At 38.7% G+C, this 27,729-nt stretch overlaps 1 protein-coding gene across 4 annotated transcripts in view; it reads right to left on the bottom strand.

The window, feature by feature from the left end:
- Window positions 1–27,729, bottom strand: part of RBMS3 (RNA binding motif single stranded interacting protein 3) — a gene marked incomplete at its 3' end in the record, with an annotated part of 439,432 nt that overhangs the window by 60,561 nt on the left and 351,142 nt on the right. For all 4 annotated transcript variants that reach the window (XM_084281840.1, XM_084281842.1, XM_084281841.1 and 1 more), the window contains exons 8-10: window positions 19,945–19,991; window positions 12,433–12,529; window positions 9,765–9,815 (exon numbers count right to left, since the gene is read on the bottom strand). In XM_084281840.1, coding sequence (XP_084137966.1) covers window positions 9,765–9,815; window positions 12,433–12,529; window positions 19,945–19,991 — 195 coding nt within the window. The remainder of the gene's footprint in view (window positions 1–9,764; window positions 9,816–12,432; window positions 12,530–19,944; window positions 19,992–27,729) is intronic.

Below are 27,729 nucleotides of genomic sequence, written 5' to 3'. Positions count from 1 at the left end.
ACTTCTCAAACAGATTCATGAAAAACAAGGACAGAGCCCAGAGACAGGCTCCCTATTCAGTGAGGATGCAGTACAGATTAAAGGTAATTCAGAAGCAGCTCCAACAGGACAAGGACTTTGCCTCCATTTCCTGCATGAGTCATCAGACAGCGGTGGCAAAAGCAGCTTTCTGGGAATGAAAGTTTGGGCAGAGGGTTGAATGCAGTCAAAGGAGATGAAAAACCCAAAGAAGTCAATGAACTCATGGTGTGGGTGCGAGAGAAACAAGGAACCAGGACTGGATTTTCTCTACTGGAGAGTAATGGCAGAATGGCACATGTAATCACCGGTCCAGAGGCCAGGACTAAAGGGTATTAATGAAGATGGAACATAGATAAACCAAAGATAGAGCTAGCTAACCTCATTTTTTAAAATAAAATGACCTATTTTCTAGACAAAGGACATGTAGCAGATCTAAGCTCTCTGAAGGTCAATAAAATATTTCTGTTAGTGCTACACCAGCAATTACTAAACTTTGGGGATGATAAAGAATTAAGGTAGGGTCACTAAAATCTCCATAATATATATTTTTTTCTCATCCAATATATAATGCCCTTGAATAATAAAACTTTGAGAAATGACGAGGTTGCAAGGCACTGTCAGCAAAGTGGCAGATTGAACTATCATACAGGAAGAACTGGATTAAACCGAGTAAGGTGCAATTTCATGAAGATAATTAGGCTAATAAATGCTTTCCTTTACAATACAGGAGCATTTGCTGGAAAACTACAAGAAGAAGAAAACCTGGGTATAGCAATGAATTACAGGATGTCTGCATTACCAGAGTCATGTGCACAAGGGAAAAAGATGTTATTTTATAATTTAGCAAAGTACTCCCAGCAAAGAGAAGAAAGTATGAATGCTGTTGTACAAAGAGTTGGAATACTATAAGCACTGGCCCAGAAAAATTAATTCAAAGTGGAACAGATCCAAAGGAGGGTCAGTGTGACAGCCAGAAGTACAAAATTGCTAAGTTGCTGCAAATGCACAGCAATGTTGGCATAATTAGCTCAGCAAATGAAGATGCAGGTAAGATTTTTGTCTATAAATTCATGTGGTGAAGAGAGAAGATTTATTGAAGGTAAGGGAGAATGTTTGATCAAGAACAGATGGATGTAAAACGAACAAAAGTACCTTCAGGTTGGAAATTGAAAATGCAATTCTATGCCTCAGAGCAAAGGTGTTCTGAAACAAGCCTCCTGATAGGATTAGCAAGAGGCAAAAAATCAAACTAATTAATCAGGTTTGGGAAGGGATTATATAGCATGCTTCCTGGATAGAGCAGGGATCCTGACTCATAAATTGGTCACTAATTCCTTAAAGGACAATATTATAATTTTTTACACAACTCCTGTGCTAGAAAATCATGATGTAATCGAAAGTAATATATACATTAGCTAATTTCCCTTACTTATGTAAATTGGTCCTTGAATACTCTTGCATAACATAACGGTAATTTATGGTCTCACTTTGTTCTAAGAATTAGGAGTGTGCCAGAGTCTCCTTCATCAACTTTTTGCTGCAGGCATGATTCTCTTCTCAGTCTCACTGTTTCACACCTATGTAACTCAATTTTCTTATGTGAAGTTAACTCTTGATTTGTACCAGGGAAAATTAGACCCGACATTTCTTTTTGTAGCCAGGACAGCATTATTTTACTATTTAACACGACATCCCTAAATATTAATAATATAATTGTGAGGCTGTGTTTAGATGCTCTTGTTCCACCAGGCATTTCAGAAGCATTCAGTAAAAACTATTTAGTGGCATGACAGTTTTATAATCTAAACAGATGGGATTAAAAAAAAAAAAAAAGAAAAAAGAAAAAAGACAAATGAGAAACTGAGGCTGAGAAAAAAGATGTTTTCTCCAAGGTCATGCACCAGATCAGTGGCAGAAAAAAAAGTATTTATTACTAAGTGCTCTAACTCTATGTATATCCTCTGAAACCAGTGCAAATAAAAGCTGGCTCAGGTCAAAAAGGAGCTCTGGAAAGAATGATTATTGCTATAAATAATATACACATAATATATTGCTATACACAATAGATTATTTATATAATATAATATTTTATATTATTCATATTTATCATAAATATATAAAATATATAATAAATATGTAAATATATAATAATTTATATAATATATAAATATATATAAAATTAATTTTATATTTGATTTTATAATATATTGCTATAAATAATATACACATATAAATGAATAAATATTCATGATTTCTATTTGGATTTTGCTTCCAATGATAGTGGAATCCTCTGGGACAAAAACCTGTATGAATAGCATACTTAAAATAATTGCAATAATTTGCAGTTTACACCTTGATTCTTCATTACTCCTTCCTCTCCAGTTGTGTCTAAAAAGACATTTTGTTGTAAGCCTACAAATTGACTTGATCCTTCAGTAGCAGGAATTCACATATACAATAGTGAGAGGTTGTGCCTGTCCTTACAGTTCTTTGGAGAAGGGATGCCCTCTTCTCCAAAGCCGCCCAGTGCCTCATCTGTACTGGCAATGCAGATTTTCTGCAGTGCAGCGATGGGATTTGGGAAGCCCAAAGGAGATCCAGGTCCCTTTCTGCTGGAGAACTGCTCTGCAGCAATATCCTCTATCCTATATTATCCACACTATGGAAACAAGAACCGTGTCTCCATCATGGGAACAAGACCCACCACCGCGTGCAGCAGGCACCAACAGTAGATTACTCCCAGCCTTGTCACCAAGTAGTGTGAAACCTCTGCGCTGCCAGAGCACAGAGCTTTTTCAAAGCTTTTCACTGCCTGTGGCAGATGAAATGCTGCCTTTCCTTTCTACCCTCACAGAACATGCATATTCGGCAATTGCAGTACACAACCATCTGTGTTGCAAGTGGGCTTGTGTCCTGCTTACGACATGAATATCAGACAAACCTACATTTGCTTAAACAGGAGTAGCAAAGCTGTCACTGCAGAAGCTGAAATATTACCATCAACTTCCATACAATGGACATTACTGGAAAAAAATAAGAGATGGTCCATGATGGAGGATAAATTTGAGAGGACTGTAATATACATGTATCACATGCCTCTCTAGTTCACAGCACACATGTATGAATAACCATAATGCAATACACATGGCAAAATATTTGATGGCGAGCTAAACTGAGAAATCATCTGACAAATTTATATCACATGCTTACCTAACTCACCACTCTGCTGAGCCCATTGCTTTCTGCACACTCATTAATCTAACTCTTGGACTATAATTAATACCATGTGCTTACGCAGTCCATCACTCTTTACTGATTTACAAATGCTGCCTACTTATTAATCTACTACCTGGACAATAACTAACATGGTGAGTGCTCACCAAGTGAGGATTTTTTGCTCAAAATGGCAAACACTATATATGAACCCTTCAGTCTATGTTCAGGTTTTTGACTTCGTGTAAACTCAAAACCTTGTGTAAATGCAAATGTACATGCAACCAGAGACATACACAGTATATGTGTTATATGAAATAAACATATTATTAGTGATTTCCAGTCTTAGCAAATGCGCATGAAGTTGGAAAAGTTAAAATAGATGGCAGGTTTTGTACAAAATTAGAAATTGATTTTTTTTAAAAAATGCACTACATTCTTCCACAGAAGGTACTCTAATGTCTATTGATTAATATCTATCTTTTAAAAAATAGCCCCCTTTGATAAACCTTACTGCTTTTAAACAGTTGTCATGTTGAGATTTTTCTTGACAATGAGGGTTGACAGTTAAGGTTGCATCTTTTCTGTTAAAAAGAAATCAATATTCCGTAACCACTACATATCTCAACCAGAAATTCCCAACTTCAAACTCTCTGGAGTACCTTTCAGATTTAGTGTCAGCCTTCTTTTCCAAATATCTTTTCCATTTACATTTATAGATTCATATTAAATATAGATATACATGTTTTTTTCCAGTAATGTCTTTTAAAAAAATTTAGAGTGATGGTTTATCCATTTAGTGTTCATATTATCCATAGAATACTTGAAGGAAGATAAATTTTTACTAGAACTCTTACGACTTTTTAAGGTAAAACAGCAATGTATGAGTTCCTAAAATGCAAGGGCTCGTCTACTGGAAACACTTGTGGTTCTCCTGTGCATGTTTCCTAAGTGAATCCATATGTGGTGTGTTTTTCTGCCATCATAAAACAACCCAATTTCACTAGGGGGCTCTAGCAGAGTGTCAAAAAGGGTTGGAAATCTAACTTGGATAAGGCTTTTTCTGCCATTCATATTAATTCATTTTAATTTCTACAACAGCAGAACAAATGACTACAGCAATACTTCAATGGGATTCCAGAAGAGCTGAATAACCAGACATACGAGCCCCTACACTTGACCACAGTGTGTGACTTGGGTGAATTGTTTGCACCTAGTTCCTTTTACAGAGCTGTGAGCTTGGGTTACAGGCACTGCTTTTCTGTCCTCTGCAGGTGGATGCCTGAGTACCTTCCTTAACACCACAGCACCTGGAGCTGAAGAGGGTCGGTAAGTGAGTGCTCAGCTGAGTTTGAAATTACCCATTTAGTAGCAGAGACAACTTCTATATAAGGCCAGTGCTGGGCGAGAGGCAGGCAGAAATGACCTCATGCGAGCCTGCCTGTCCCAAAGGAACATTGCCAATTACTGTCTTGATTATCAGAGTTATAGAATTGGCAGTCCTTGATTTTCTGCCTCGGGAAACACTGGAATTAAAATTGTTCAGCAGAACTTTGGCAGTGGTATTTGGTTAGTTATTTCAACCTCTAAACTCTTTAGCCTTAAAAGTTCAACTAAGTTCACGTTCAAAGGATCTCTTAAAAATACACAGCTAAAAGTTAAAAGAATAGCTGGAGATTCCAATTTCCAAGGATTATTTCCTGTTTACTTTTCATACCATCTAGCTGAACTCTCACATTTCATCTTGGATGCAGGACTCAGCTGTCTGCAGAGGACATACTTTGTTCCCTTACGCTCGTACACCGAAATGCAAGATGGACTCCTGGCTCGGTTTGCTGAAAAGGTAGAGCAACAAACGCGAGGTAAAGAAAGCAGCCTTGGGAGAGGGACACCAAAGGGAGCACAAGGAACTTCTTTGTTCAAGAGCGTAGGAATCAAAACACTGAAACTGCTCTGGTATTTTGGGTACTATCCAAAACAACAGAGTCGCTAGTGAGAAAATGAAAACTGATATATTTCAGTTGGACAGTTTGTACTTTTTATGCTACATTCATGCACAACAATCAAAAGGCAAGATTCTGGAGTTGTTACTCAGCCTAGCTTCTCACTAAAGCAGGGGTTTTACGCTGCTTATGAAATAAGGAACTTTTTTGTTGGTGCTTTTAAAGACAGACAGACTACATTCAGCCATGGGCTAGAGGAAGGAAGACAGGAAAAAAAAATAATAAGGACGTTTGTTAAGCCATTGACCTTTTGAAAAGGGCCGTAAGGCCTTGAGAAACGTCCAGAAGAGAAGTTCTCCCAAATGCACTTTTATCAATAGTAGGTTTTTCCATATGCTGCCCTCCTTGCACCTTTCATGCACCCACTGGCATATTCTTTCTCCAGCTATTACGCAGAAACTGTTCAAGACTGACAAGAACATGTGGGGGCATAGTTTTACTGGAAAATAAAAGAGGATAAGTGTAAATCCAGTATGCAGTGTTAGGGAAGAAGAGCATTTCTGTTGATTCACTAAAAAAAAAAAAAATGCCTCTAGAGAGCAAGAGTACACATGATTTGAAATAAAGATTTGAATCAAAAAAGTTTTACACAAATGTCACTGTTAATAAAAATGAAGATTATCTATACATGAATTGAGTTTAAACAACATGTTTCTCAAAGTTTTCGCTGAACCATAAGATGGCCTTCAGGGACTGTAGGAAGAACACATAAAATGGCAAATATTATAAATCCCCAGAATAACTCTTATCCCATTTATGTTTTGATTCTGTCATCGCTATCCATCTACCCTTATCCTAAGGCAGTAATGAAATACAAGACTTCTTTCAAGTAGGGATGAGTTCACACTGTACTTTGAAAGCCATAGTTAACTAAACGGAGCCCAAACTGTTATCAGTGGATTAAATGTTATGCCAGTATGAGTCCAACTCCACGTAGCCATATTTCTTCTCCAACTCGTCTTCTATTAAAGCTAGCAAGAGGGACTGTGGCACGTGGAAAAGCAACAAAACTGGCAAAAGTGAGTCATTCTTATTTGGACAGAGTAAAGTCAACATGGTTATAAAGAGGTTAAGGCTCCATTGACAAAAGATGCATTTCCAAAACTGAGTCACACAGGAGCCTAAAGGTAAATTTTTCATCATGTTCACGTGATTCTGGAATTCTCATTTCTAAAACCCTGAAGGTTGTGCAAGCACTAAGATGTGGGAGGTGTGACCCTTCTATTCCAGCATAATACTACTTATTCTGAAACAGCAATGCAACCTCAATGTATTTGTTACTAACTTTACATGGCTCTTAGTAAAAAGCTAGCAAAATTCATGGAAAAAAAAATCTTTTTAAATTGCAGCTGCTCTTTCACATTAAGCTAGTATATCAAGGTTAAAAGTTACAGGGAAAATCATGAGTAAATTATCCTCTATTTTCAGAGTCCTTGACTGCCCCATCTGACCTGGGAAATTTTTTCCCAGTATTTCTGAACATTGTTTTCTCATAGAATGTCATTTTGGTTATTGTCTGTTTTTAAGAAGATAACAAAAGTAAGACAAATGAGGCTGGGGAAGGGAAAGCAATATCTGCACATACTTTCCAGGTAATATATATGTTATTGCTATCTATTAGGGCCAGAGGTTTATCTGGTCATAGCTGAAAAGCTACAGAAGAAATCAGAAATATAATCTTTTACCATAGTGTTGTTTTTTGGATTCACCAAGTAAATGAATACAGAATGCACACATCAGGAAGATGTGACTGAAATTGATATACGAAGGGAAATAAATGAGCAACATCTCTGGAAGGCCACCCAACTGTGGGGGGATATCTGTGAAGGAGGAGCAAGGTGTTTAAATGACAATGAACACAGAGGTGACAAACGAGCAGGGACAGGCAGCCAGAGAAGAGGCAGGCAGAGGCAGGGTTGTGATGCTGTGCAACACAGCTCTTTCCCTCCTGTTGGCAAGCTTGCCAGCCCAGGAGCAAGCTGTCCTGTCTGTGCATGGCTCTCTGAATGAAAAACCTCCTTTGTCTCCTCTGCAACATGGGACTGATTCTTTTTCTGTCACAAGGGAAACTATGTGGTGTTAAATTATACATAAGTATCAAGTAGGAGCTTCCTTCTGAAATGAAAAACTAATCATCCGGTAACATAATTTAGTGGATATTTATAATCAAAACGAAAAACTAACTGTCGGCATTTGTGCAATTCATACTGTGCTTGCTGTAAGAGTTCATCTTTATTCAGAAAGAATAATACAGGCTTAACAAAATGTTCTGGTTCCTGGGGCAAGGGGAATGTAATTTTTATCTACACTGGTTTCCAATGGGACATCATGCACTGCAATCAATCATCACATAAAATACTGTGAAGTAAAGTGCTAGCAATTTAGATAATAATATGGCAAACTAAGTTACAAGAAGAAACAAAAAGCTAACCAAATTAGAAATTTCCCAGTTTCATCAATTCATTGGGTCTTACATTCTGACAACTTTGTCATAATATTTTCTTCATACTTTTTTAAGCTATGGAGCTGTCTAGAGTAGAGTCTATAGTTAGGCATGAAACTAAAGTAAACTTGGAATAGATACTTTCTTCATTTCCTTTCAAAAGATAGTCTGTTGTGTAGTAATTCTCTGACAATTTTTCAGACATTTCTAATAAAGAATTCAGATCTGAATGAAATCTCAGGAATAGTAGTTCTGCCTTTCTGCTTTTATACTTTTCCAGTACTAAAGCCCTCATGTCCATTTATTTAAGAACGTAATCTTGGGAAACTGAATGGAAAAAAGTTTCCGTGAAAAGACTGGAATAGCTACAGACAATAGATGGAGGTAACCCATAATGTCAATGACACCAAAACTGAAGAGTTAAACTTCTTATCCACTCTCCCTCTGCTTTTCCACATAAAAGCACATATCCTTTCACTGATACAACTCTCTGACTGGCAATGAACACCAATTTAATTCGGCATGTTGAGGATGCCACTCAATATAGAAACCGTTTTTCTCTTCACAGCCCTTTAGGAAGGGGTAAATACATCCAATTACCACACCAAAATACTCACTGCTTCTAGTACAGAACATAAATGCTTTGCTGAACATGTTCAAACAATATTCAAACATACATTTAAACAAAAACTGGAATCGGTAAAGTGCTTAGGTTCTTCCTGTTAGAAAGGGAATATTTCTGCAAGGATCAGAGATCCTTTGGCTTCCACAGGTCTGATGACACATTATATCCACACCTCTATGATTTCTTGTGGTCTGCAGTTAAATCCAAATATTAGCATACAGGATTGATTGTTTGATATATCTTGGTCTCCCTACAAGGAGCACAGCAGTAGCTTTACTCCACTGAGATGGAAACTTCCACCAGGGTCTGCAGAGAGGTGCAGCACCACAGTGGTGGTTATTGGGCTTCCTGCAGATGGTCAGTCACACACTATGGTCATTCCCTGGTTAGAGAAAACTGAAAAAATTCAGACGGATGTGGTAGAGCAGTTCAAAGTGGGATGAGAATCCTGAGCTACTAAACTAAATATGTAGGATAATTATATCTATGCTTTTGTATAGCTAACTCCCAACAGAAAATAATAGACGTTACTCTATTACGAGGTCAAAATATTTGAACACAAATGAATGTAATGAACATCCTAACTAACACTTAATGAGCAATCCTAAACAATACACCTTCATTTTAGTTTTACCAACCTCACATAAATCAATGTATCAGTGCTTAGGTGGAATATACATTTGAATTTTGATTAATGGCACTGTTGAGTGGATCTATGCCTGAGAAACTAATCAAACGTAGGAAACAAAATGAAAACAATCTGTAGGCAGTGGGGTTCAGTATGTTCTTTCCTTCAAGTATATCACTAACATTAGGGAAAGTGCATCAAAACTCTTCTCAGAGGTAAACAAAAAATCAACGACACTGCTTCTAATAAATGGTGCTAAGAGTTTAATGCTGCTTTAAGTAGTAGTTATAAATTGATGAAAGATGAAAATTTACTCAGAAAAAAAAAAAAAAAGAAAAAAGAGTTGACTGGTCAAATCATAAAGCAGATTCAGATTTGGCAGAGATTCTGTAAGACAGCTGTGCTTCACCCTTTTCCAGTACTTGAAATGCATTACTGAGACATTGAGGATCCTTTAAAGTATATACAACTACAAAGGACTTTTTTGATGGATAAGCATATAAGGGAGGGCTAACATGTGTTGATCCTGACAATTCAAAGTATGCAGGAATGTAGCTGTCTTGCAGTCCTTGAAGCAAAACTTCAGAAACTATACTTTAGAGATAATTATTTTCTTATAATCAATGCAATTAGATAATATATCACCCATTCCTCCCTTTTCACTAAATCAAATCATGTTCCTTAAAGAAGCAAAATCTTTACAGCAGAGGGCTCTTGTCAAAGGGAGCAGCTGGCTGCTCTTAAATGACCTAGGACTTTAATGTGGCTGACAAGCAGAGTGAGGCTACGGTGTAAGCACTTTTATCTGGATATTAGCACATATCCACTTACTGTTGGTTGCATAACATATGGCGGATGAGGCATCCATGAAGTACTCTGGACCTGCATATCAAATACTTTCAATTAGCACAGAAAAGTTTAAAACAGAACTCCAATGATTTACATGAAAACGTTATTTATATTGCAACTACAGAACTCATTTTGGTAAAAGACTTAAGGTATGTAACTCCATGCAAAAATCATTTATGTTTCATAAAGTTATTGACATCGGAAAAAGCTTTTAAATTTAATTTGATAATGCTCCACCAAAGTCAGGAGTCTGAGAGATTGCACCACCAATATGATGCACAGTTTTATCTCTTAAAGTAGTCTTCAATATTCCATGTTGTCCTACTTTTTCATTTGTATTGTTTGCTTTCATCCATCAATATAATCATGAATATGTCATCCAACTGACAGTGCAGCAGACATAAAATGTTCAAGTTCATTTTTGAAGTACCCATATAAACTTTCCAAGGTATAACATTTTCAGAGATCCCAGAATGATTTATCCCGTTTTCAGTAAGAATTGCAGATCTAATTCAGAGTTTTTGAAGCTTACTCTGATGGAAAGCTTTCATTGCAACGCTGGCTTAAGATGTCCTATCCCCAGAAGCAGCTCTTACCTTCGGCATCATGAGGTCCATTCTCATCTGAACTCTGTGCCTCACTGAAGTCTTTCTTTATTGTTTTGCCTTACTACTGACATGTAACAGATTCCATGGATATATCAGTTCTACTGACAATTAAATGTTTACAAAGTTCTTGTGCATTTGTGGTGCCATCTCTGAGCTGTAACTGCCTCTTTCGCTAAGTGTGGACAGCCCATCTGCTAGCATAACTCAGAACTAACCCCAAGAACCATGTATCCTAGTTTTCTTTTGCATCAGTCTGGGCAACACAACAAACAGAAGTACACAAAAATATACCTGTGCTACAGCCATCAGTGGGCATCTCACTGGCTATCCCCAAGCTCACAGAGATGGGTGTATGGCATCTCAGACTGAGCATGAACAAGGAGGAGCAGGAGAAAGCCACAGGGTCCCCATTCTCCAGATACGAAAGTCAAAGAAAATGACAAGAATCCTTTATCTTTGAAGATCAAGTTTAAAACATATTAAGTGTACTGCCTCAAAACAAAGCAAAACAATCTTAACATTAAGAACAGCCCACCACACAGCTTTGCAAATTTGTGCAGCTTTTCTCACACAGGACCTCAGGACTGGAAGGGTACTGATGGACAGAAAAAAATGGAATATAAGTATAGACTGGGGGATGAGAGGCTGGAGAGCAGCCCCACAGAAAGGAATATGGGCTTTCTGATCAACGGCAAGTTGAATATAAGTCAACAGTGCGCCCTGGAAAGCAAAAAAGGCCAACCATACCCTGGGGTGTGTCAGGCATGGAATTGATAGCTGGCCAAGGGAAGCGATTGTCCTGTTCTTACCTGTGCTGGTGCACCTCGAGTACTATATGCAGTTTTGGGCACTATAATGTAAGAAGGACACACAACTACTAGAGAGTGTCCAAAGGAGGGCAACAAAGGTGGTGAAAGGTCTGGAGGGCAAGACATGTGAGGAATGGCCTTGGTTTGTTCAGCCCCGAGCAGAGCAGGCTGAGGGGAGGCCTCATGGCGGCCTGCAGCTCCCTCACGAGGGGAGTGGAGGGGCAGGCACTGAGCTCTGCTCTCTTGGGACAGCGACAGGACCCGAGGGGACGGCATGGAGCTGGGACAGGGGAGGGTCAGGCTGGGTGTTAGGAAAAGTTTCTTCACTGAGAGGGTGGTCGGGCACTGCAACAGACCCCCCAGGGAAGTGGTCATGGCACAAAGCCTGCCAGAGTTTGAGAAGCATTTGGACAATGCTCTCAGACACATAGTCTGATTTTTGGGTGGTCTTGTGTAGAGCCAGGAGTTGGACTCAGTGATCCTTGTGGGTCCCTTCCAACTTGGGATATTCTCTGATTCTATGATTCTAACTGAAATGGGAAAATGTATGGCCACTGATCAGCTTCACATATGTTTCCAGAGAATGGCTAATAATAAAACTATACAACCCGGTTTTGACTTCCATCTCAGAAAGCCAGAACATGGCAATAATTTCCCAGTAGAGATCTGTGAGGGATATGTTGAAAAGAGAAATTCTGAAAGACAAAATGTGTGGGAGACTAAAGAAGAATATGAGGAGAGTTATCCTAAAATATCTTGCTTTGTCAGGGATTATTGGATAAAAATGAGTGCTGTTAAAGGATGCTGTTACTGGAACAAATACAGCTGAGGTCAAAAGGTCAAAATACAATGTAGTCAACATAAATTATAAAATAAAAGCATTTGAAAAAATTTTGGCTCATGAAGGGAAGCCAAAATGACAAAACATTTCAATAAGAATGACAAGCATCTGCTGTTGTCAACTGGAAACGAAGCAAAATGCTGTTTACTAGAGAAGCTGATTGAAATAAGAAAAAATTACAGTGGCTTTCATTGCTAGTTTTAAGAATGCAGGAAACACTCAAAACCCTAAACCAAATGATACCTGAATACTACTAAAAAGCCTTTTGTTTAAAGTGTGACTCAAGAGCGCAAGCACTTACACAGTTTTCTGTGGTATCCACTCTGCCTTCATCCAACATCCAAAACATAATTAAATGGGAAACATAGTAGACAAGCACAAATCTGACGTACCTGATATGTAGAGACAGGGGAAGCAGCAATGAATGGTGTGATTGATGTCTGTGGAATCATGCGGTTTGTTGGAATACTGTACGGTGAGGAATAAAATCTGCAAACAAAGAACAAAAGCGAGATTTTTGAACCTTTTGACTGCTAGGCTCTGACTGACTAATTCCCTGCCTCCCAGGCAAGGACAAAAAGAGTCTACACAGGTAATTATGTCCATCTATTTCCAAAACCACAATAAAGACAATGTGATGGCTCCACGGAGTAGATCTTGAAAATGGAAAGGAGGAGGAATATTTACACAAAGCATATTTTTTTCACTTCAACTAGCACAAATATAGAACTTCACAACACAAGAAGTAATTATCTGAAATGCAAAGACAGCTGATTTTCCAGAGTGCTATCTAGTGAAAGGAAATTTCTTACACGATACTGAAGACAATGATAACTGATTTCATTTTTACATGCAGTACTGTTTTCTTTTAATATCTTAATGCTTCAGTGCTGAGAATAACACATTCCATGTATATGCCTGATTTATTTTATTAAAGGATGATTACAGAAACTCTGGCTGAAATTTTCATATTCATCTAGATGGAGAGCTAAAAACCTACCTTCTGGTGAAATTTATCAAAAATTATGAGTATAAATGCCCCAGGCAGCACTGAAAATCTCAGATTTAGTTGTTTTTATTTCCACTGTTGCATGCTATAAACAAAAGTTTCACTATCTCTTGCTTGACGATAATAAATGTTATATTCATTCTATTTCCCTGTGGGTAAATGATTATTGATAAAATTATCACTTGGAAAATATCACTGCTGGTGTATTGTGTAAGTACTTAATATCTGTGTGCTCATAAAGATTTTTTTTTTCCTTTTTTTTTTTTTCAGTTTTAACTGTAAAACAAAACAAAAAAAAAGTGCTTTTTTGACTCCTCAAGAGAGAGAGAAACCATACTTCTGTGCAATGTCCCCTGGGTCTGACACAAATCCCATGCAGATATAGCATGCACCAACCTTACAAGTACCAGAAGATTTTGCACATATGCTCCCTGTAACAGTGAAGTGGATTACACTCTCTGCCTTTTTATGTTCTTTCTCCCCGCACTGAGGCAATCAACAGTAGCTTTCTATGAGAGCCATGCAACAACAAAAAAATCATTACTGGTGTTTAAACAAGTGCTCTATTTCCTGATCGCCCTGGCATCCCGGATTTAGTACTAATCATTCTAGTTCAGACTGGATGCATTCATTCTGCATGCGGGCTCAAATAATCACCGAGTTCATCCAACCAATAGGCTTGGGAAAACAGGCTGCCATCTCTGAAGGTTGGGTGGAAACATTTGAAGTTAGAAGGGGAGAGGGAGACGGAGAAGCAATCATTTGTTCTCTCTATTCCAAGTAAGATTTTAAAATGCCAAAAGCAGCAGGTGGCGTCTGAGTGATTTTTTGTTTAATAGAAATATATTGCTATTTTAGGAACATTTATCTGCCCTTACAATGCTCGCACAGAGACTATTTTAAAACTGTGCCTTTGCCCAGTTTTGTGTATATTCTATTATGAGAACTTAGAAACATTTATATCCCTCTGCTTGTATCAACTACGCTCTATTATGTTCACACAAATTTGGTGGGGGAAGGATTTTTGCAGTGCTAGCCAAGTTTATCTATGGCATTAGGATGATGTGCATGTTGTCTCAGTCCTGTTACAGGGGAGTTCTTCCCAGATGAAGGTTAACCAAAAGTCACTTTGGCTATGCTGTTGCTAAGTGGATGAACTAAGAAACGCTCTGTGCGGCAAATGAAAATGTTCGGCAGAAGACTGACAGAATTTACTCTGTAGGTTAAATGTTTAATAGAATACATACATGTATAAGCCTCTTGAACCAGAGGACAGTGTAAAAGCAAAACTCTTTAGAAAAAACTACACGTTTTTCTTCAGTCTGTTCTAATTCTATCCATCAGCCTGGCACCGATGCTCGGCTCACACCGTGCATGAACCACCAAAAACAAAAGGTGGGTGGCAGGGGACAAAAACCTTTGCATTCAAAAGTAATGCTGACTCTTTGGAATAAATTCTTCAATAAATCCAAGTAAATACTACCAAATTTACAGAAAATGCGTGCTAAGCCAAGAACTTGACAGACAGCTAACCATTTCATTTTCAGCTTAGAGATGCAGTTATCTGAATAGTACATAAGTTTGTAGAATATACACTCTGGTAATGTGAAAAATACAACCCTTCCAACACCCCTGCCAATACCATTTATCTGTCGCAGTTTGGAATGCTCTCAAATAGGCATCAAATAAAACATACTATCAGGACACTCAGCTTTATTGTGAAAATGCATGCACCAGAGCATCAAAGAAGAGAAAGGAACGAAATTTGACACAGCAAATAACAATGTGAGAAAATCCAGTTCATATATTTCAATTTAAATAATAATAAATCAAGTTTAATAATCCAAGTCACTGTGACAGGCTATAGGTCAAACATTTTGCAATCATGAATCCTTTATATGTGGAGACAAAGGTTTTTCTTCCTGTCACAGTATCACTGATGCCGGAAGGGATGTAAGAAAAGGATTTGGATATTCCCTAAAGGAATTCAACAGAGCAAGAAATGAAGAAGTCTATTCTGGAGCCCTCTTTGCCACATGTGAAGTACACAGGTATGGTGTGGATAGGTTCAGGCAGAGTATCCCCCACAACAGGATGCTCAACCTGCCACAGAGATGCAACCACACATGGCTCCAGCAAGGCTGGCTCACAAACAGGGTTCAACACAGTCTCACCCCAGGGACATGGAGGCATCTCCCTGTATTCTCTTTACATACAAACAGGCTAATTATCCTGCTATGCAGAGTGGTCTGCTCCAGTGTAAACACTACAGCACCCCAACAAGACCTGCAGCTGCTCACCTTGCTATATTTGATTTTATCCTTCCAGAGCTTGGGATTGCATTAGCAATCCTTTAGACTCAGGAAGAAGTGACATGAGGTGGAAGAGGGATGTTTTAAGAAGTCCAAGGGAATGTAAGATTCTCAGTCATTGGAACATGCACATCAGAATAAGGAGTGGAAAGAGATATGGATTATACTAGCTGTGACTCATTTTAGATATGCCATTCAATTATGGCCCAATGTTTCCTTGCACTGAAATGTACAGTATCTGGTACTGACTGTGCTTTGAGAGCTGTAGGCCTTATGGTAGTTGACCTGTGAGCCCTAAGGAAAGTTCTCCAGAAGGCTCAGATGCATTTTCTGCAACTGCCGTTTGCATCCTTATATTGGCCCATGCAGCTCTTTTTTGCAGGTGCTATCCAGCATCCCTGCTCCTCGACTGCAATTCTCTTGCTAGAAGCACAAGCCTAGAAAGGCAGGTGGGAGAGAAGAGGCAAAATGGTCACTGCACTTGCATTTAAAATAGTCCTTTTCGGCACACCTGGATTCTGTACGCACAGGAAAAATTGATTACTAGGAGGCAAAAAGATGTTTCTGGACAGTCATGAGGAGGGGTTTAAAAAGGGCTCAAAAGAAAATATTTTTATGAGATGTTAGAAGAACCACATTCCCAGTATATCATCAGGCACACATAGGCAATGCTTTAGGAACAGTCTGTTGCTTAACAGACAAAGCACACATTTCCCTCCTACATCAGCCCTCCCTCTGCATTTGGGGACTGCATTATCTGGAGCGTCTGGTCGCTATTTCGCTGCCAAAAAAATAGAAAAAAAAAATCCATATGGTTCCCATCCTATGGGGGAATGTGCAAGCTTCCACACAGAATCTGTACAAGAGCAAGACCCTATTTGCACTGCAATAAACACCATTTGCTCATGCCTCGTGCCTGCAGGCAGTACTGAAAAAGTTAGATTCATAAATAGTATCCTGGGGCTCACATAATGTAAGAGTATTACTGAGCGTTATCAGAGCAGCAATTTTCTGTTGCAATAAGCCACAGAGTCAGATGTTTGAGATGAAAAAGACCTATCTGAATATTGAGCCCATTGGCCTGCAAATGCACAGTATAGTCCCCCAGATATCAGATATTAAACTGATACAGTACATCGCAATCTTAGTCAAATAGCCAGGAGGACTCAAGCCTCAGCAACATTTTAAATGAGCATCTTTACAGTGCAAGTACAAGAGCTCTATTTTGTTCTTTGTATGAGTGCATTAAACTACTAAAACAATATTAATACCGCAAATTGAAAAATCAATAGCATATTACAACAGGCACATAGCTCCCCCAAATAAAACCTGAATACCTTTGTAAGTGCAATTCAGAAAAGGCTGATTATAGAAGAAAAAAAAAGGCATGGAGCAATTGGCAGGGGAAAAGAGCTTATCTACTGAAGTGTGTGGTTACCATGTCTTTGGTAATGCATACTGCAATGCTATGGTACACTATGGGCCAGACTCTCCACTCCATTACACCAGTTTTATGCTGATGTAACTCCACTGGATCCTTAAACAGAGTTACATGGGCATAAAAACAATATAATGAAATGGAGAATCAAGCCTTACAACATAATAGACTCAGAAGAAAATTATCTATTCCTTTGTGGGGAAAAAGCCTTTGCTATTTTTAGTGAAAGCCTCCATCTCTCTCTTTTGTTTTATTTCTGCCATAGATTTTCAAGGCAAATATGCATTTATACTATAATAAAAGTGATAGTACTACACTGTGAGCTATGAGAACCTGCTTTTACGTTTGGAAAACATGTAAGAACCCAAATTCTTCCCTAAGGCTTGGGTGTGCCCCTAACCAAAATCCAGTATAATCCAAACCTCTTAAGGAGCTGGAAATTTTAAATATTATCTTGTGACACCTGCAGAGATGCATCTCCCCAATAGGCTTCCATTCTCTCTATACCCTGCAAGGACTTAGCAACTTACATCAGAATGCACAGACCTATCAACCTTACATGGGATTCTAATAAATGCTAGCATGTGCAGTCATTCTTTTACTTCTTAGTTTTATTGGCAACTCATAACTCACCTCAATCTTTTCCTTTCCTTAGGTATGTTTATGTTTCCCACCTACAGCCTCAGTCCACTAAACTCTTTGTTGGTGAGCACCTGAAGGACTGAGCAAGATGTGCTTATCACAGCCCATCAAGTCCTGAGCTGGGTGCAGGGACAATGCCTGCATAACCACACTGCACCGAATAGCCCTGTTACAGGGAGGTTGTCTCCATGTTACAGATTGCTCTGTGCAAACCTTATCTATTTGGTCCACCTTACTGCTAAGTATTACACGTGGGTGGGTAAAAATGGACACACTATCAACACAAGGGGGCTGAAAACATCAGCTTTGTGTTCACTTCCAGATTGTCCTCGTGAAGAGCAATGTGTTTGCCTAACACACCTTCACTGATGTTTAAATTGACCTGTTTCACTTCATAGCATGTAAGAACTTTTAACTCTCTTTCACCATGGCCACACACCTGCTATGATCCCATCTGCTGTGCTGCAAGCAACAACCCACATTTGCACATTTTACAAGCAACGCATCAAGTTGCTCCCAGACTTAGGTAAAATAAAACCCACAAGCTAGATTTTTATTGTACTTGCAAGTAAAGCAGCTTATGAAAAGTAGTAAAAATTTATAACTACAGGATATGTAGTGACTGCTAAGGGAACGCCTGGGGAGCCAAAAAGAAACTGGAACCAAAAGGTCCTGGTGATCCTCAGGGGACAGAATTTTAAAGATGTAGCCAAAGGATGGATCAACAGCTGTGTTACTTTTGGTGGACAAATCAACACATAGTAAGAGCTACTCCTCATGACACCGTGTGCAATCAAATCTCACCAGAAGAACATTTTGAATTACATGGTTTTGTCCTGCTGAAACTGAAAATATTTTGGCACTGTAGAAAGAAGAGATATTTCAAAGCAGTAATTAATAGTCACTCTTACAGTGATATCCAACGATGCAGTTTCTTTCATGCCTTACAAATAAAAGAACTTAAAAACAAACAAACAAACAAAAACAAACAAACAAACAAAAAACTATGAGATGAAATTTCCACTGGGTACTATTTCTTCTTCCAATGATCAGTGATGGTCATTCAAACAAGTGAGAACAAGTGAGTGACCAAACCACTGAGCATGCTGAACTCCTAAGCATATATAAACCTAAAATAACTTTCATAATTTAAGAAAAAATATTATTTAAGTAAAATTATATTCATGTCAAAGGATCATCCAAATTACAGTTTCCGAAACATTCATGTAAACAACATACAGGAATTCCTTTGAAATAAAAGCTATTTGTCTGGATGAAACACTAGCGGATTATGAACTACTGATGGTTTTATTTATAGCCTATAATGAGCTACCAGCTGAAAAGAATGATGATAGAGAAGAAAGACTTGTTTGGGGGGTCAGAACAGAGAAGCAAAACCAGAGGATTCTGAAATCACAGCTCTGAAAACAAAACAAAACAAAACAAAAAAACTTCTTTTTCTGAGTTGCTCCATCTTGGTTGTTTCATCCGCAAGATGAGAACATCACGTTCTCATTCTCATGAGAACATCCTACAATGATACTGCTTTTAGAGGGCAATTATGCAAAATATGCAAACTATTAATACTGATTTTTTTTAAAGCTACTGTGAATGTTAGTGTTGTTTTGTTTTTGCGGTTGTTGCTGTTGCTTTTTGATGCTTCACGTAGTAGTGCCCTAACAAACATTGAACAAATAAAACCATCCTCAATATCAATGCATTCTCCCCTTCAGCTGGAGAATGTAGATGGGAGTATGCATGGAATTTGATAATCATATCAAACATCCCTTTGGTCAAGGAGTGGTTGTCAAAGAGTTCAGGGCTAAACTTCCTGCTTCTCTTCAAGTTATTGTTCATCTATCTGAAAGGATAGCCGATCTCAAGGATCTGTTTTTCTGCTTCATGAAATAATTGAAAATGTAATCATGCAGATAAATAATATGATGATGCAACTTCTCTGCTAAATGTGAAAAAAAGTTTCAATTCTTTGCATTGGCGGTTGAGAAACGAAGAGTGTTATTCAACATTCTGTGTAAGTCTCATCTGCTTACACACTAATTTAAGGATTTCTCCCCTTTTGGCATTTCCAGTCAAACAATGCCATGGAAGCCATCCAGGCAGCAGAGAGGACCCAGATTAAGTAATAGCTCTATTATCCAAAATATGCTCGAATTTTCAATGATCTTTTTAACAAAAGCCAGTAACTTTACTGGTTTCCATTTCATGACAGAGATAGATTAAAAAGACAACCGCTGGGATTTGCCAAATAGAGATGGAAACTATTAGGAAAAACAACTTCCCATTCAAATGGATATTACAAACAAGAGGGTATAAAAACAAAAGGGAAACTAAAAGAAGAACTTGACAATATAGCATTACATGCTTCAGTCAAAATATGACTGAGTGAATTTGCTTCTGAGTAAGTTTCACCACAGAAAGAGAAAACAGAAGATGGCATTCAAAATAATTTTTAAAAAAGCATAAGAAAACATGCATTTCTTACCCATTCTGTATAGCAGCTGTTGGATCATAAGTCAAAGCCATGCCAGCCTGCACATAGTTAGGGGAGAAAAACAGATTTTTACTATTACTGCAGGAAAAAAAAAATATGAAAAAAAGACATTAAGCACAGTCTTAGACAGAAATCGAAAACTCTCCAGGGAAGCTCAGATGGCCCAAAGCAGCACAGACACTTTGGCTCCCTCCCCTGCCTGCCAGATCCCTGAAAAACAGATCCCTTCAATGTCACCTCCCCATAACATTTAGGCCAAACGGTGTTTTTGTTGCCCCGGTATCAGTCAATGACTCCACCAAGCTCAATGCATTTACAGTACAACATGACAGGGCCAAATCCTGCTGTTCTGGGTCAGGCAGGTAGTTTGTAAATACCCTAAAGCCATCTTCCCAAGAGCTTCTCAGGCAGGAGTCTCATCTTTCCTACTAAAGCCATTCCCTGGGTGACCCCAGGCCTCTGTCATTTCCCTGGGCTGTCACTACCGCTTGCAGTTAATTCATTACCATGAGACAAGAAACAAAAAGTAGGCTGTGAAGCAGAAAAAAAAAAAAAATCAAAACAAGGAGGTGTCTGAGCTTTTAATATACTTGAGAGGTCTGGACAGGCAAAGAATTTCTTAATGGCCTGGGCAGAGCCTTTTGACTGCTGTTCACCACCAGGCAGATGGTGACCTGTGCAAAAAGATTTGGCAATGTCAAAAAACCATTCAGTTAACAACTACCACCACCACCACCACCATTAAGCAAATGTATCCACAGGTGCAGCAGGAAAGGCAGGGACTGGGCAGGGCTGCAGCTTGGATTTCCTGCTCTACCTCAGGCTCAAACACAGCAGCTGGGGCCACGTGGGAAGAAGAGAGGAGAGAGCAAACACCCCTCAGGATGCTCCTCTCCCTTTGGGGGGAAGCTGAAGATGGCTGTGGCACCCTCCCACCCCAAGGCATGCCACTGCTCTCCACTTGGCATGCTACCATGCGCTGCTTTAGGCATGAGACAGCAGCGTTCACTTTGCACAGCGGGATCTGTGCTCCTGGTGGGAGCATTTAACACCCCTGGATCCATCTACATCTGAATAACAGCATCTGCCCTCTTCCAGATGGCTGCTCAGCCAGGTCAGGAAAGTGTCTGGGCTTGGCTGGCTCCCATGCAGGCAGGTGAGCTGCCAGGGCAAGCGTCCTGGTGAGGGGCCAGCAGCGAGCTGGCCGCGCTCCTGGAGGAGCCAGGTTAGCCCAGCAGCTGCTCACCAGCCTACAAGGAGATGGCCCCAGTTTTCAGAGGCCAAAAATCATTTCTGATTTGAAAGCGTAGGCTTCACCATACCTGACATAGCCAATAAATAAATAAATAAATAAATGGTTGTGTCATTAAGAAATTCATGTTTCTCATTATTTTTAAGCAGATGCTAGGGCAAATGCTTCACTTACTGAAAATGCTGTTGGTTTAAGAAAGTACGCGCTAGCTCCCAAGCAAAAGATAATTCAGGAGACTAAGGCCAAAGACACACAACTAGTGTTTAAAAATGCATTAATTTCATAAAAAGAAAAAGAATAATGGCTATTTATGCAAGCTTGAAATGCCAAAGCATCACATTTAGGTTGAGCACAACCATTGCTAATTTTGACTTAAAAATAAAATAGCTCTGAAAATCATCAGGTATGGTCTACATGTATTGTTTTTTGTTGTTGTTTTTGTTTTCTTATGTCTTAAATATTCTCATAAATATTATTCATTTATAAATAAATATTATAAATATTTTAATATTTATAAATAAACATAAATATTATGGTTTTTGTTTGTTTGTTTTTAATTGTGTTACTAATGGAAAAGTATAGAGTTCATCCCCAAAAAACAGCCAATAAAACATTAACATCAGAATTTCTTTTTTCAATGCATTTCCCAGAAAAAAATACTCTCTATTTTCCTTTCTGTTTTGAACTTTTGTAAAATTTACTATTGCTCTCTTTTTCTATTATTGTGGTAGTAAAGACAACTTAAATAGTATGTACAAGCTCTACAGGGAGAGAAAAATTAGTTCTAACAACTTAAAAAGAAATAAAAATAACTTAGGGGATTCTTTATAAATCAACATGTTGACATTTTAACATCTCGTCTACTAAGAACTGAGAAAAAACACAAAAGCCAACAATTTCCAAGCCCCTAAGAAAGGAGGATCTAAACTTTCTCAGTCAGGGAGTTTCTAGACTTAACGGTCCTCAGGATGGCCTGGATCAGAGCTCACTACACCGACCCTGCAGTTTGGACCAGTGTGACCTAAGAGCAAAGCCTCAACAAAGGAGAGAGGGCTGGGAGGAAAGGAGAATGTGAACAACTGCTTTTATTTTAATTTCTTTGACATAAATAAATATAATGCTGCAGAAAGGATAAATTGAAGCATTTCTTTCACTGGAGCCGTAACAATGCTCACTGCACACACGAGAGCAGCAAACACATTTACACTACTTTCAGCTACATTTTTCATGAACATTTGAGCACATGTTCATGACAAAGACCCTCACCTTGCCCTCCAACACCATCATGCCCCAGATCTGGGTGTATGCAAACAAACTGCACATGCTCTGCTCTCTTAACATGAGCTTCACATCTGTTACATACTATATGGGACATGGTGAATAAGGGGCATGGTGACCATTATGGGCTTGATGAGTCCAAATTATTAAAGGCTAGACTGTCGTCTCCTTACCCACGCTCCACATCCATACTGCATAGTGACAGGTTACCAGAATCCGTCCAAATACTTTGCAGCTACCGCTATAAATATCGCTATCATGTTTTCCAGTAAATGAGAGTTTTGCATTAGACAAATAGGGCACAGCATGTGGCAGTACGTGCATATGGTACACCACCTACAGTTTCCCCAGTAATATTGCTAATATCTGCCATTGCTGAATAGCCTTAAACAGCTGCTATTTCAAATAGCTGCTAAGAGAGGACTATTTACTTCTTTCTCATCAAGTTGTGTAATTCCTCCCTACAAAATTACGCTGGCTGGAAGCCCAGGAGAGGCAACAGTTAGCCTAGACCAGTGAAAGATTTATGGTCTGAAGCATCCTCATTCATGAGGAATAAAAACTGATGAGCAGTAAAAACTTACTGGAAAATTGTCTGCACTTCCCTCCATAACACACAAACAGGAATTCCAAAAATACCAAATACAGAATATTAGGGTTGGCCTCAGACTTCCACGCAACAGAGGTCCAGCTTTTTCTCTCCAAAACACAGCACTGAATGTTGCTGTCACTGGGCTTACTATGGTATTAACTATGTCGAGGCACTGGCCGATGCCTCTGTAGCAGTCCTCATTTGTGCTGTAGTGCATTTTCTTCCAGGTCTTTTCATCCACTGTTTTGCTTATGTTTCAGTGGAAGGACAGGGTCTTATTCCTTCTTCTGATAGTGACACTTCCTGATGAAATGCCACCCGAGAGTGTGGCATTGATGATGAAATGCTGCTTCAGGAAAATATTTGTCAGAAAAATCTATTAAGGAATGACTGAACTACAGAATTTTTATGCCGCTCAGCCAGATAATGGACACATATCTCACCTACTGAATGAAAATTCTGCATCCCAACATTTCAGTATGCAATTCCTTAGAGCAATTAATTAAAAGGCATATCTGCTGCTATCAGTTCTGCACATAATGATAAAGACCATTCTCAATGATTACTCATCTGCTATATTTAGAATGTCACAATTGGTAGACATAAATCCAACTTGCTTAAAATACTGATTTTTAAAAATATTATTTAAACCACATGTATTTATTTATCTCTCCTTTTTATTTGAGTGTCTGAATCTAGGACAAAGGAATGAAAAAAATGTCATTTTGTTACTGCAGTTTTGTAATTATTGACACCATTGAACAAACAAATTCAGATAAGTGAATAAAAGGTATTGTTTCTGCTTTTCCTCCCCTCTTTGTTATGATTTGAACATAAATGAGCACATTTGCCTCATTAAAGAGACTCTCAGACCATCACATTTGCATCGCTTATGTAAATTGGATTTGTATAGCTCTCAAATAAATGATTAAGGTGTGGAGTGATTATTAAAAAAAAACAATCACATCTTCATGTGAAGATCATCATGTGAAATAAGATCAGTTTGTTATTTCTCTTCCAGATTTCTCTGACCGCTTCACAAGAACAACCTTCATCAGCCCACTCTCCATCTTTGAACAAACACCAGTACCTATAAGTGACCAACCTTTGGGTTGCAGGATACCTTCTGTGTTGCTGGGAGGCAGCTTTCCTGAACAACTTTACCAACACGCCATCACATGCTTTCAGTGTACAGCCCTTACCGTGTGTGAAAGCTCACTATAGTATCTGCCTGCTGCAGAGATGTCCTACGTCTCTTGCTCGGAAACCAATCTTCCACATATCTTCCTGACCCTGCTCTGGCTAGCCCATTGCCCATGCCAGAGCTCCAGGAGCTGCAGGGAGGGCTGGGGACTAGCTCTGAGAAGCCTGTGAAAGGCAAAGCAAGGCTGCTTGCCACTGTAGGGCTGCTTACTGTGCAGGAGGCCACTCTCAGTGGAAACACTGAGAGACCAACAAATTGAAAAGGGGTGAAACCCACTAATGTGGATTTCCACTAGACTCCCTGGATTTTTCCTCTTTAGGGAGAGATTAGGAAAAACAATATTGTTCTGTAGGACTCACGAGGTTTCTGTGGCAAACTGAGGTGGGAGTCGGACCAGAGGATAAGCCTCTCTGCTCCATCTCCTCTGACTCATCCCTTCATCCTATCATGCCAGAAGACTGCAAGCTGCCATCCCAGGGGGATGGGTGTGCTCTTGGATACTCCAGTGGAATCAACTGAAATTTCAACACTGACATTCTTGTACTTGTTTTGTTACCGCCACTAAGATCTACCAGGCATCAATAGCACAAGGATCTCTTGTGCCCTGCCAGCAGATACTCCAACTAAAACACTTTGAAGAAGGAAGGGAGAGGAGGGGGAAGGAACCAACAAGCCAAATGAGATCTGTTTAAAATACTGATTAAATAAATAAACTCAGTCAGCAGCAAAGTTAACTTGGCACGGTTCCTTCCTTTGATTATTTAAAACAGGTCTGTCAGAAATACTCCACGTTATTAGACAGATTTCTGAACTGAATCCTGAATAAAAAACACCTTTCCCTTTCAGAGAAGGCGAATTCTCAATAGTCACTGTGACACTTTAATATATAGACACATATGAAAGAAATGGGGCATTTCCCAGTGATGTTCCCCAGAGGGAAACATTTGTTTTTACATGCATGGGCTCCTTAAGCAACTGCAACTTCTGAGAAGAAAGGAGTTGTGGAGAGCAAAATATATTATATTGAGGTCAAACTGGTCAAGTGATTCATGAACCTCGGTAGGTTGGAGGTTGAGCTGACAGACACAATCACATGTTCAGAAACCCAAATGAATGACTAAAACAGTTTGTACTAGAGAACTCGACTGGAAGTCCACACAGCTTCTGTTCCTGGTGTTGAGTTACTTTGTCCTCACTTCAATTTATCTGATGAATTAAATGAGGAGTGCTGCAGTTTACAAATTCCTATGCAGACCTGCCAATTGTCTCCAACCAGAAAGAGAAACTAATTTGTCCAGGTATAAAACAGATCAGCCCCAGACACTGAGGATTATCGAGAACAACTAAATAGTACCTATCTCCTTGGAAGCATAAAAGAAATCTATGCCCGACTTATCTCTCAAATTACCTACTGTATGTTTTTTTTTTCTCTCTAAATTACTGTTTGCATTAGATAAATTTGTAACAAGCAGCAGACAAAAAGAGAAACTGTTAACAAAAGCAACTTTCCAAAACTAGTAGGTCTTCTTATTTTTTAAGGTGCAATTAAAAGCATGTTTAATTGTTTAGAAGCTTCACCAGGTGATCTTGAAAGAAAACAAAAAAAGACTGAGGGAAAAGAGGAAGAGAGGGAAGGGGAGGAAATGGGAGGTTAATCTCTTGCATAGTGAGAAACAAAAATGCAACCCAAATCACAGAAGAAAGAAAACCATCAATACGAGAATTATTATGTCACTAAATATCATTATAGACAGCAGACTAAGTTCAATGACCAGGGAGTCACATTCAATGGTGTGTGTCACTGTTGTGATATATACACTCATACTTTAAAGGTGATTGCAAGAAAGACAATGGAAATATGTAAATAGTCTGAATTTTATAGAAAATTGCAAATGAAGTGTCAAAAGGTTTCAAAATACTGTGACTGTAAAAAAAAATAAAAAAATCACTGTGGACTGATACAAAGCATTTCATTTATTTTCAAATTATGTGAGATTTCCTCTTTTCTACCAGATAAATTACAAACTCTCACTTAAATGCATATTAAAAAAAAAAATCAAAATAATCAAAGTCTCAAAAAATCTGCAACAAAAGATTCAGCTGTAAAATTTAAGTTGCAGTTCTTAATTCAGTCTGATCTCAATTTACAACTACCCTCGATTCCCTGGATGCATTTTCAGCTAATGAACTTTTTTGGAGAAATGTCATCTACCTCTAGACATGTCAATTGCAATTCAGAGGTAAATTAAATCAAATCTTTTACAGACAGAATTTAAATATGATTACTCCCCATCACCATTTCCTCAACATGATCTTGTCAGGGAAAGTTTCAAAACAGAAACTAAAACAGTGCGACTAAATGAAAATAGTGCAACTCAGAAAAGTATATCCTGAAATCAAAGAATTTAAACTTTGGGCAGAAATTGTGTCAGTTATTAGGTTAGAATTTCTCTGCAAATATTTCCAACATCTGTAGGCTTCGCTGTACTTTTATGGCACCTGTACGTTAGATGCATTATTTAACACCCTTTCAAAAAGCCGTCAGTAATCTAAACTCTTGGATCCTTAGTCTGAAATTGGTCAGCATGCACAAATCCTCAGTCAAATGTCGTACTTAATCTGCTGAATGCTTCCTGAGGCTTCAACCAAGAGTGGAAGGATAAGGACAAAAATGTGCTGTTCAAGGTGAGGTATGCTTTACTGATTGCAACTAGTTTCTGGATAAAAACCCCACATAAAAAAAGAAACAACAGAAACAAATCTGAAAAACCCTGGAGAAATTCAGTATTCTCCTAAAGACTTGACTTTAAATGGTATAGATCGATACATGCTTAAATTCTGAAGTAAGATTAGATGATTATGCAGGGACCAGAGATGTAGGTTTTGTGGAGTGATGTGCTGCCTATAGGTACTCAGACCACACCATTGCCTTCCTAAGAGCTGCACAAACCACACATAGGATAAGAAATTTGTCATCGTTCCCCCTCCAAGCAAAGGACTGTTTCCACAATGAAGTGAAAATTTCAAGCCAAATTATATTGCTGCTGGGATTTCAGAGGCTGTGTTCTGCAAGAGGACAAGGCTGCTAGAATTTAACAGCCAGCTAAAGTATTTCTGTATGGTTATGAAGCAATCTACAAAAATGTATGGCAGGAATAAGATTTTCTATTGTATTCTGCAGTATGGCCTGAAAACTTTACCAAAAAGTAATCCTCTCTTATTAAGTTCCACGGAAGCTCTCCATAAAAGAGAGCAAAACCTCTGAGAACAGCATAGCCAGAGAGGTACCACTGCAGCAATCTATTCCTCTCCACTAAATTTCCTGCCATTTCCCCCCTAAAACAGAGTATTCTGCACAGCTGTCTGTCTCTACTCTGCATACTAAAATCTGAGGCCAGTGATAAAACTGTTAGTGTCATTTGTCTGGAGTCTGCCCTTCTGAGCAATAAT

Source organism: Netta rufina (genome assembly GCF_964035555.1).
Source record: "Netta rufina genome assembly, chromosome: 2".
Taxonomy (NCBI): domain Eukaryota; kingdom Metazoa; phylum Chordata; class Aves; order Anseriformes; family Anatidae; genus Netta; species Netta rufina.
This window is presented reverse-complemented; position numbering and strand designations above follow the sequence as displayed.